A 12680-nucleotide genomic window follows, 5' to 3' on the forward strand; every position below is an offset into this window, starting at 1 on the left:
TCGCATGGCCATTGCCCACGAAACCCATGTGATCGCATGGTGGCTGGAGGCAGGAAAAGTTGTATAAATTGCTCGACTTCTGGCTCAGTTTTCACACTCTATCTCTCACGATATATAAATATATATATTTATATTATTATTATTATTATTATTATTATTATTATTATTATTATTATTATTATTATTATTATTATTAAGATTAATATTATTATTAATCTTATTATTATTATCAATAGTATTAATATTATTATTATTAGTATTATACATAAAATATTACGACGAGTGCTGTTCAAGTGATTTCAAAATGGTTTTTCAAGTAAGTTAAAGCTAAGGAAATTATGGGTTATAGCTATGGAGGTTATGGGTAATGTTCATGGGTATTGTTTGCAAGTCAAACCTAGTGTTTATCATCTCCGTTGTGTCTACGTACTTTCCTGCAATATTGAATCACAATATTGATACGTGAGCATTCATATCTTATCTTTTATATATTAATAGTGTATCCATGTCTAGTGCTCGAACATATATGTTTATGCATGCTTGTATGCTAAATTTTATCGTTATATAGTTTATGATGAATCACGAATTTAATACAAATATTACTGATATAAGGTATATGATATGCATGTTTTTGGAAAGCTGGCGAAAATTCAATAACTTTTAATTTAGAAATCGCGTGATTTCGATGAACGGATTAAAAGATATGGTCAACTGAATTATGTTTGACGTTAATTGAAATTGCTTTTGAATATGCAATTAAGATTTAAACAACTTGTTTATAAGATTGATAAATGAGATTTTTATATATGACTAATCGAGTAAATAAATTACTATATAGCCCACATTTTGTTTTGTTGATCAATTGTCAAAATTGACTGTTTTATCATATTTTAAAGCCTTATAAAAACTATAGTTTAATTTTACAAGAATTGGAAAACTATGTGAAATGTTAAAGTGTTTCGATTGTCATGATCATTCAACTATTGTATTGAGTCAGATTGACTTTTTGAAATGACTTTTGATAACTTTTGTATGTCGATCTCGAGCATTAGGATTGTGACCTGACCTAGCTTGATAAACAATTATTGAGCAACATATGTTCTCTAGGTTGAGATCTACGGTTATTTGGTATTCCAAGTTTCGGTCACATTTCGGTGAACGACTTTATGTGCTGCTAAGGTGAGTTTCATTTGCTCCCTTTTTAATTGCTTTTGCAATCTATATTTTTGGGCTGAGAATACATGCACTTTATTTTATACGCAATGGATACAAGTACATACTAAATTCTACACCGAGTTTGAACCGAAAAATCCCTTAGCTTTGGTAACTAGTAACTGCCGGTTATAAGAACTGGTGGGCACGAGTAGTAGTATATGGATCCATAGGGCTTGATATCCCCGTTCGAGCTAGAGCACTAGCCTTTTAACGGACGTATGCTATTTGAGAAGCATACACGTTGGTTTGCGTGTATTATTAAGATGATTATACAAAGGGTACAAATTATATATACGTTAAGTTTAGTTACCAGGGTGCTTAATTACGTAGAATATTTTGATAAACGTTTCTGGATGAAACAACTGAAATCTTGTGATCCACCTTTATGTACAGATTATGCAAAACATTAAAACTATGAACTCACAAACCTTTGTGTTGACACTTGTTAGCATGTTTATTCTCAGGTTCCCTAGAAGTCTTCCGCTGTTTGCTTATATGTTAGACAAGCTATCTGCATGGAGTCTTACATGGCATATTTTTCAAGGAAACGTTGCATTCACCAAATCATCACCATGTATCTTATTTTGACTGCATTGTCAACGGAAGTACTATTGTAAACCATTATATTACGGTGATTGTCTATATGTAGAAATCATCAGATGTCGAAAACCTTTGATTTAAATATTCATTTATGGTGTACCTTTTCAAAAGAATGCAATCTTTACAAAATGTATCATATAGAGGTCAAATACCTCGCAATGAAATCGATGAATGACGTGTTCGTCCATATGGATTTAGAGCGATCGTCACAAAGCCGGAGAAGAATGATTTACTAAGGGTCAGAGTGAGACGTTATGGAGATGTAGTTAAAGACAACTCAATTAAACTTGAAGGGACACTCAAGAAAAAACCTACTTTCCCTTGGACTTTACACGTCTCAAAAGGTCAAATGAGGACAGCTAGATGGTCAAGATCTTAGTTGAAGATCATACATGTCTTCAAAAGAGGGAACTTAGACAATGTTCATTTATATTTCTTTCCAAACAAATTGGTGATACCATAATTGCATATCCGAATCTTAATGCCAGTGCAATACAAGATATTATGTTCAAAAAATATTAATTAGGTATCAAGAGGAATACAACTTACAAAGCCAAGGCAAAGGCAAAGAAGATAATTATTGGTGACTACATGAAACAGTATTTAAGGCTACGAGACTACTGTTTGGAGCTGCAGCAAAGAAATCCGAACACTGCTACCATAATAGATGTTTATCCTGAACCAAACACGTCATTAGAAACACGGGTACTTAGAAGGGTATACGTTTGTTTGGGGCCACTAAAAGCGGGATATGGAGCTTTTTAAAGAGAGTTGTTGGGTCTTGATGGTGCATTTTTAAGAGGACCATATCCAGGTCAACTTTGGACAGCTGTGGGAGTTGATCCTAACAATGGTATATATCCTCTAGCCTATGCGGTGGTTGAAGCTGAAACAACAGAGTCTTGGACATGGTTCTTGATGTGTGTTGGTGATGATTCAAATTTAGATACAGGAAGTAATTTTACATTCATTTCTGATATGCAAAAAGTTGCTATATAATAAAATCATTTTAAATTGTGTAACAGTTCATCTATTACTATTACTAATATATTGTTTAACTTGATGTGCATAGGGTCTCATACCAGCTTTGGCATATGAGATTAGGAGAGGTACATAAGAAGAGGTATCATAAAATACTTTATACGGAATTGTGCTACGAGGACCACTAGAGCAGATTTTGACCACTAAATTCCGATTTCATCACTAAGTACCAAACTAACATAAGCTTCACATAATTAAAGTAACAAGAACACATAAAAATAACCTAGCTCACAACAAACATGCTATGGACTTATGGTGATCCTTCTGCTTTCCATGTCTGCATAATGATCATGCTGTTGAAGAAGCTCTTTCTGTTTTGACTCGTTCTTTGTGTAAACCATTATCAAGATTATGATTAACCAACTGTCAAAAATACATCATCCGGTGATAACTTCACCGTAAGATCTTTATATTAATGCGACTTAACATTATCAAGACTAATAGTATTATTTCACAATGTTAATCAACTCTTATTTCACAATGCTATATATCAAATTAAACAACACTTCCACTGCAAAATGTTACACAGTCATCTATTTTAATAAGCTAAATACCAAGCATTCCTTAGATAGTGACAAAATTGAGATACAATAATTGATATAGCATCTTTTGAGATGGTCAAAAATATGTAAAAGTAAAAATAGCATCCCTATTCCATCATGTATATACACTTGCAAGCTTATATTGAGATCGAAATTAAACATAAATAAAAGAGAAAATAAAGAATTACTTTCTAGGGGGAATGATACCAACAATAAGTGAATAACCATTGAATTTTAGCAGAAAGAATCGAATCATAGACTGCCATTTTAATCGAGCTTGAAACAGAGATCATAGGTGAGCTTCTGAATCGAAATGTTAGGAAGAGAACGGATTAGCCTATTGCATTTTGAAACTACCTATTGAAGTACGTAGGGTTTATAAATATTGCACGTGATGTACACATGTATCTAACTTAACGGACCATTAACTTATTGTTAGCATGAGGGACTAATTTGAAACTAAATTGTTAATTTAGTGAATGGAACAAATTAATGGCAGTGACTAAATGAACAAAATTTACAAACACAGGGACTATTTGTGCAAATTACTCTATTTATTTATTTATAAATATTATTTACACCGTATATCTTCCGTAACTGTTAAAGGGTTATTAGTGTAAACTATTTCTTAATGCACAATTACGCGTGTAATTGGCGGTATAAATACCCAATCATCTCTTTTTAAATACTCGTAAACAAGAAACCCTAAAATCACAATAGGCGGTTTCAAAATTGGTATCGAAGGAGTATTTGAGTACAGAAAATGGATCCGAGGGATGCTGACGACAGTTTAAAGATAATCGAGGATGCTATTCACGATGCTTATGGCGATAACACCACTGCACTTACTTTCGATCATCTTTACAGGTTTTTTTCTTTTTTATATTTTCATTTGCCCCTTTATTTAACTGTCTATTGTTCATCTTTATATATTTATTCGATTCCGTGCATATTCATAGTTATTATATTACGGAGTATATAGACAAGATGTGGGGCTACTACTATTATACTCCCGCCTTAAATTGTCCAATGTTAGTATGTTACATTATTGGGTTGTTATTAATTGATCGTCTGTTTTATAAAAAGATAAGTATAAGTAGAAAGTGGTAAAGTTCATTTTACTCTTAATTTAGGTAAAATGTAAAATAAGAATAAGTTAGCCGAAATGGATGGAATATATTTAAGTTGTCATGTAGTGTATCTAAAGCGAATATAATAGGGGGATAATTCAGGTCAGGGCCTGGTTTGGGTTAGTGGCTCATAGCCAGGGCCTTCTATGGTGCAACATTTTTGACAACTTCGGATTTTTTGGGGGCCAAGGCCCTTTCATGTCCTCACAAAAAGCCGCTTATGGTCCCAACCTTTTGTAGTAATTAGATGGGTTAAGTAGGTTAAGTGGCGGAATTTGAACCCGGATATAGATGGAGCGGGTGTAAAAATTTAATAAATTTTTCATTGTTAGCATGGTAAACACTAAAAAAAACCTTATTTTTTGGTAATTTTTTTTTTGTGTAAAGTTTTTTCCCCGTTGAATCCAGGTGGGGCGGATATCCCCTTTGGGTAACACTATGTTTAGGTTGACCTGAACAATTGACAATTTCAACCCTAACCGATTACACAATTAATTTAATAAAATCATGTTAGTTACTTATTGTTGTATACCTTTAATTTTTTTAAGTTGGTTGTTGTTTTGTATCTGCAGTCACGCAAGCCGTTTGGTGCAAAACAATCTTGGACAAAACTTATACAATGGGATCGTAAGAACTATGTCATCACGCATTAACGAAATGAAAAGATCCATCGAACAAGCGTGGTCTAACAACTACGTTTTGTTTCTACAAGAGTTGACCACAAAATTGGACCAAACATAACAAAGCATTTCACATGCTGAGGCCTGTTTACATGTGCATGGATACACTCAAAGCTAATGTTCAAGAACTCGGAGCTAAATTATGGGTCGATAACGTCATATATGTTGGTGATATCAAAGGGAATGTCACATTTGCGCTAATGGAAATGGTGCAGACCGAAAGAGAAGATCAAGCTATCAACAGGGATTTACTCAAAAGTGTATTGAAAATGTTAATTGATCTTGGTGCGTCTGTTTATCAAGAAGTGTTTGAAGAGCATTTTATACAAATTACGCGCTGCGTATACATACCACAATCTGAGGATATGGTTAAAAATCATTGTTGTGGTTATTATCTTAAGCAAACTGAGAAATATTTGAATGATGAAATGGAGAGGATTTCGGACTACTTAGATTTTGAAAATGATATAGCTCGTAAAAGTTTAGCGAATATGAAGAAGTTATTGTTAGTTTTAACGGTTACAAATCAAATGACGACTTTACTTGACTCGGGATTGATTACCTTGATTGTGGGTGACATGTATGATGATTTGGCGCGAATGTACAACTTGTTTCGTAGGGTGCCAGATGGGATAATGTTAATGAGGGATGTGATGATGGTTCACGTTCAGAAAACAGTTAACCAACTGGTAGTTACTAATCCAGAAAATGTAAAAGATACTGTAAGTTTTGTACGGCGCTTGTTGGGCGAAAAAGATAAATACGAAAAGATTATCCATCTTTCGTTTAATGATGATGTGGGATTTCAAACGGGTTTAGATTTTGTGTTTAAGTATATGGTTAATTGCAACCCGCGGATCCCAGTTTATATATCGTTGTTTGTGGATGATATGCTTAGGAAAAGAAAGAATGAAGATGACGTGGCGATTGTACTAGATAAGGTGATGGTGCTTATCGGTTATCTTAGTAAGAAAGATGTGTTTGAGGAGTATTACGAAAAACATATGGCAAAAAGGCTTGTTTCGGGCGTTGACAAGAATGTAAATGAAGATGGGGAGAAAGTGATGATATCGAAGCTGAAAAAAGAATGCGGGTCTCGATTTACTTCGAAACTGGAAGCTATGTTAAGTGACATGAAGACCTCACAGGTTTAATAGTACATATATGGTTGAAGTGATCAGTACTTTTGTTTATGTTTTGTTTATGTTTTGGTTTCAGTAGTATCAAACTTGCTTTTGGGATTGTTCTTGAAATTGTGCAAGTTTAGTTTTTGAGACTTTGGGTTACATGTGTTTGATATCAGTTAAATATTATGTGTGGTTTATTTGTTGTCTTTTTGCATCTTCCTTTTTAGCTTCTTTTCAAGTAGGACAACCAAATGCAATATATTTCCAGTAGTACCACCTTATGGTAAATACTACTCCCTGCATCCAAATAAAGTAGTCCAATTTTTGTTTTCGAGTTGTCGTATATTAACAGTCCACTTCGATAAATAGTCTAAGAATAATAAGGTAATATTCTTTTATACCTTTACTTTATAAATAGTCTAAGAATAATAAGGTAATATTCTTTTATACCTTTACTTTTTATACCTTTACTTTATGCATGTAAAATCAAAATGTAGTTAAAAAGTTAAAGATAAAACTATAGAGTAACAAAAAGTACAGTACAAATGTTGATAATTATATCTTTTAAACTGTAACTTCATGACATTCATGAATCAGTCTATCGATCATTATGGATCAGTTGTACTCGCGATGTCACGTGTGAGTGGATGTCTTGGTGGTGCATATGGATCTAATAGGCTGATTCATGATGTTAATGGTGAGAGAGGGTTAATGTTTGATGGTCACTATTTAAATAGGCATAAAACACTATCCAAAGAAATCAACAAAATGACAGCAAATCTTATTCAAAGAAATCAACAAAACATTATCCACACAACAAAACATTCGTTTTCTATCCGTGGACTAAATAATTGGGATGGATATAGGTATTTGATAATCATCCTAAAATTAACTTTGTTGAAGGGTTCACGAATCACGATATTCTTACCATAGCTTAAACCACTCTCAATCATGACATGTTTCTTTAAGAAGACAACTTCACATCAGCGCCACATCAACATTTATTTAAAAAGACTGAACACTACCAACTATAACACATTTCTTTAAAAAAAAACTGGTCCCACTTATTCAATAATATCACATATCAAATAATAATAAAATAATACTATGAAATAAATAATGGGCTATGGATGTTAATTTTTTCTTTAAAAAAAAACTGGTCCCACTTATTCAATAATATCACATATCAAATAATAATAAAATAATACTATGAAATAATTAATGGGCTATGGATGTTAATTTTTCCTAGCTTTTTCTTCTTGGAGCCCATGTGAAGTTCGTCCTTCAACTTCTCAAATTGATTAAAGTTTAAAAAAGATTTTTTTCTCCGTTGGTCCCTGTATTATATCATATATTGTTAACAGCGTTGCTCGGGTTTTTTTTACCTTTAGAATCCTATGTTTTTCAAAAATTTGCAATCAGCATCCCTCCGTCAAACTTCCGTTAAATAAGTCCGTTAATTCTTCACATGTGCATTGCATGTGAGGAAAATTCTTCTTTATACCCTTATCTTCATGTTCATCTCTATTTGATTTGCTGAGTTGTAAATTTATTTAATGTTAGAAAGTAAATCAATTATTAACAAAATCGTTATCTAAATAACTCTTTTAAAAAATATATAAAAAAACTCAAATAATCGTATATTTGGTAACAACTAATCTTTATTTAAATAATGTTAATTAACAAAAGCTTGATTATTTGTGTTTTTTTTTTTTTTTTACATTTTTCTTATAAAAATTTTGTTAAATTTGGTGCGTATGAAACAACACCCGAACTTGGACCCCATACAAAATCCCTTTCAAATATGGGTGACCTAAAAACACGAAAAGAGAAATTTAGGTGGCCTATAAAATCATTTTCAAAAACGGGTGACCTAGAAAACAAGCTAACACACAACAAGATTATCAGGAAGTTTTAAATTCCCCACACATGTTATTTTAGCTTGTGTTCCATTAGGATGACCAACTGTCAGATCTAAATGAGATAAATCAACAACATCAAAAAGACCAATTTCAGACAAAGTCATATGTTGATTTGCACCAGAATCAACAATCCAACCCTTGCAAATATTTCTGCCTGTTTGAGATGTGCTGGAATTAAAAATTTATCAAAATTAGAATTAAATTACACACTATAATTAGTAGCGACCCGACAAAATCGTCATTGACGGCGCCGTCTACTTAGGTTCCGTTACGTGGTCGTAAGTCTTTAAAACAACGTTTGACCAAAAGTATGTCGCATTCATTTCAAAAGTAAAGATGTTTCAAGGTTTATAAAGTAGTTCGACAACTAGTTACATTACAAAGTTTAAGGTACAATTGAAACATATGCGACACAATTTAAAAATAGCCAAAAGACGCTCCACGTATGCATGTATACTCGACATCCAAGCAAGTATCAAAAGTAATGAGCGGAATCATGTATCACAAAATGTTCAAGGACCTGAGAAAAACATAGAAATCTGTCAACGAAAACGTTGATGAAATCATAGGTTTAAGTAAGTAAGTACAAGTGAACCACAAGATTTGTAACATTGATATAATAGTAATACATTCCAAAAGTTAATATTCACGAGCACCCAATTATCAATGCTTAACATTCCTTCCATAGAACCCCATCACAATAGTGTTAGAACATACACTGTTTCTCGAAAATATATTCCATTCGTAAACGGTAGCGAACCGTTTGAATGAGGGTTTGTCAAACCCATATGGATCCATACAACATAAGTTCTCGCTTAGATCCGGCAAGTGTAACTAATGATAATCGAATTGAGGATTTTGTTCTAAACTCGTATGTAGAATGTTTGTTTTTCTGTACTTGTGTTCACTTAGTAAAAGAAACGTTTATGTTTTCTCATCCCAAATGTAAGTTCAAAAAGAGTAAAAGTGGGACTATGATCTCACCTTGAGTGCCCGAGTAAAAGAGTACTTCAAGAAGTAAACGTGTGCAAAGAACAAAGCTAGTCTTGACCTAAAGAAATAGGTCGTATCAATAACGGTAAACACGATAGGTCAAAGTGTTCAATTAGTCCTATGGCTCGTTACGACTCGATCATTATAGCATGTGAATCAAATTATCAAGTTTCATGCAAGGTACAAGTATAAAAGCATGTTAGAATGATTGCATAAGTATTTGGTTAAGTTTGATTAAAAGTCAACTTTGGTCGGGTCAAAGTCAACGAAAAAGTCAACACGTTCGGGTCGGGTCCCGAACTATTTTTCTGAGGTTTTTATTCATATATAAGCATGTTAGAACAAGTTACATGTGAATCGGAGGTGCGTAGCATAGCAAACATTTTTCGAATTTTGACCATGTAGGTCAGAACCCAAACACGGCAAATGCCGCGCCGCGACCAAGGAGGGCCGCGCCGCGACATTTAACGTGGTCTTGTGCCTGGTCAGTTTCAATTGTTCAAGTCAAAATTCAATCTTCAATTTAGCACAATTCACAAACTGTAAACACTTAGAACACGTATCTTATATCATTGAAAAGGTAATTTGACGAGGAACACAACTAAACACGTTTCATCAATCAAAAACATCATTTGCAAATATCGAGTTTCCAAATTAAATGATCAAATAAATGCTCATCATTAATGCTTCAATTTCATAAATGCAATTTGATGATTTGGGAATTAAATGCACACATATAATACGCCGTTTCGTAGGTAATTACGCATACAATACAACTAAACACTTACAAACAACATTGCATAGCATTTGGTGCATCAAAAATCCATTTTACTCCTATCAAACCCTAACCCAAAATCACAATTTTGCAATTAAGTTTATGGAGTCCTTCCAAGTCAACCTACACCTCAAATTGAAGCTAGTGTTGCTAGTAACACAATTAATACATGCATTTATAACATTTAACAACATTCAAGCAACCAAATCACCAAATCAAACACACCAAAGTTCAAGTTCATGCTAGTTGCTTAAAATAACGAGATCGAACATATAAATCATATATTCATGTTAGACTTGAGCCATAGACACTAATTAACACTTTTACAAGTAAAAATCATCAAGAACACAAAATCTAGTGATTTTAGAAAGTTACCCAAATGCAATAAAGTTGGTATGGATTCGAAGAGGAAGATGCAAGGATTCCGAATACGTAATTTGTTTGGATTGATGCTTGCTCGATTTGAAATAGATGATGATTCTTTGTTTTGGGTTTTGAGAGAAAAATGTGAAAGTATAAAAGAAAATGGAAAATGAAAATGATAAAGAAAGGAGGTGGGTGTGACTAGTCCATCTAGTCACATCTTTGTTCAATTGGCGAAACTAGTCCCTCGAGTTCGGTTGCGGGTGCGCGAATTACCTAAACAAGATAATTTAAACGCGTATCAACGGGAGATGTTATAAATATATAACGGACTTTAAAATAGTTAAACGGAAAGTAAACGGAAAAAGGCGGGATGTTACATTACATACTCCTTAAAAGAAATTTCGTCCCGAAATTTAAGTAGGCGTAGTAGTCGTTGTTTCTTCCTCGGGATTTTGTGTTTCCGAATCCGCGAATAGATGAGGATACTTCCTTTGCATTTGATCTTGTATTTCCCAAGTAAACTCGGGTCCCCTTTTGACGTTCCAACGGACCTTGACAATTGGAATTCGGATTTGTTTTAACGTTTTGACGGAGGTGTCCACAATTTCAACCGGTTCCTCCACGAAATGAAGTTTGTCATCAATGGTAAGCTCCTCGAGAGGGATGACGATATCGGGTTCGGCAAGGCACTTTTTCAAGTTGGATACATGGAAAGTAGGATGAACGGAGCTCAATTGAGGCGGAAGATCTAAATGATAAGCAACGGTTCCAACACGTTCCAAGATTTCGAAAGGACCAATATACCGTGGATTTAGCTTCCCGCGTTTCCCTAAACGAATTACACCTTTCCAAGGCGCGACTTTTAACATTACGAGGTCACCGACTTGAAATTCAAGGTCATTGCGTCGTTTGTCGATATAGCTCTTTTGACGACTTCGGGCCGTCCTAAGCCTATCTCGGATTTGAATGATCTTCTCGGTTGTTTCATGAATGAGTTCGGGTCCGGTAATTTGTGTGTCGCCTACTTCGGCCCAACAAAGAGGTGAACGACATTTTCGGCTATATAAAGCTTCGAATGGTGCGGCGTTAATACTCGCGTGATAACTATTGTTGTAGGAGAATTCAGCGAGAGGCAAGTGCTTATCCCAAGCTTTTCCAAAGTCGACAACTCAAGCTCGTAGCATGTCTTCCAAGGTTTGAATTGTGCGTTCGCTTTGTCCATCGGTTTGTGGATGATATGCGGTGCTCATGTCTAAACGCGTCCCCAACGCTTCTTGTAAGGTACGCCAAAATCTAGAAACAAAACGGCCATCTCGGTCGGAGATAATCGATAAGGGTACACCGTGTCGGGCTACGATTTCTTTAATGTAAAGTTGTGCGAGTTTCTCCATGTTGTCGGTTTCCTTCATGGCTAGGAAGTGGGCGGATTTGGTGAGACGGTCAACAATAACCCAAATAGTATCATAACCGCCAACCGTCCTTGGTAGTTTGGTGATAAAATCCATCGTTATCCTTTCCCACTTCCATTGCGGGATTTCGGGTTGTTGAAGTATTCCAGACGATCTTTGATGTTCGGCTTTGACTTTGGAGCAAGTTAGGCATTTTCCAACGTAAGTAGCAACGTCTCTTTTAATGTTCGGCCACCAATATTGTTCTTTAAGGTCGTAGTACATCTTATTGGCACCGGGGTGAATCGAATATCTTGACTTATGGGCTTCGTCTAAAATAAGGCTTCCAAAGTCCCCATAACTAGGTACCCAAATCCTTCCGGCGAAATATCGGAGTCCGGTTTCTTTAACTTCGAATCGAGAGGTGAGGACGTTCAAGTGTTCGAGAGAGATGTTTTCATCCTTGAGAGCCTCGTCTTGGGCTACACGAGTTTGACTATTGAGGTTGGTATGAATGGTGATGTTTAAAGCTCGGACACGAAGAGGCACCGCTCTTTCTTTTCGACTTAAGGCATCGGCTACTACGTTTGCCTTCCCGGGATGGTAACGAAGCTCGCAATCATAATCGTTTAAAGTTTCAATCCACCATCGTTGTCTCATGTTTAGTTGCTTTTGATGGAAGATGTGTTGGAGGCTTTTGTGATCGGTGAAGATGGTACTTTTGGTTCCATAAAGATAGTGTCTCCACATTTTAAGTGCAAAGACAACGACTCCGAGTTTGAGATCATGTGTAGTATAGTTCCGTTCATGAATTTTCAATTGTCGAGAGGCATAAGCAATGACTTTCTTTCGTTGCATCAATACACACCCAAAACCATGTTTCGAGGCATCGCAATATACA

At 34.8% G+C, this 12680-nt stretch overlaps 1 protein-coding gene across 1 annotated transcript; it reads left to right on the forward strand.

Annotated features, from left to right (window-relative positions):
- The first annotated feature begins 4011 nt into the window (after window positions 1-4011).
- LOC139853322 (cullin-3B-like) lies at window positions 4012-6405 on the forward strand. The gene is made up of 2 exons (XM_071842695.1): window positions 4012-4265; window positions 5101-6405. Exon 2 carries the CDS (start codon window positions 5283-5285, stop codon window positions 6360-6362), a length of 1080 nt encoding a protein of 359 aa, XP_071698796.1. The 5' UTR covers window positions 4012-4265; window positions 5101-5282; the 3' UTR covers window positions 6363-6405.
- The last annotated feature ends 6275 nt before the right edge of the window (window positions 6406-12680 follow it).

Source organism: Rutidosis leptorrhynchoides, chromosome 6 (genome assembly GCF_046630445.1).
Source record: "Rutidosis leptorrhynchoides isolate AG116_Rl617_1_P2 chromosome 6, CSIRO_AGI_Rlap_v1, whole genome shotgun sequence".
NCBI classification, from domain to species: Eukaryota; Viridiplantae; Streptophyta; class Magnoliopsida; order Asterales; family Asteraceae; genus Rutidosis; species Rutidosis leptorrhynchoides.

What these genes read in the sequence shown, in the direction of transcription:
- LOC139853322 (XM_071842695.1), top strand. Translation starts at nt 5,283, where the DNA reads ATGCTGAGGCCTGTTTACATGTGCATGGATACACTCAAAGCTAATGTT.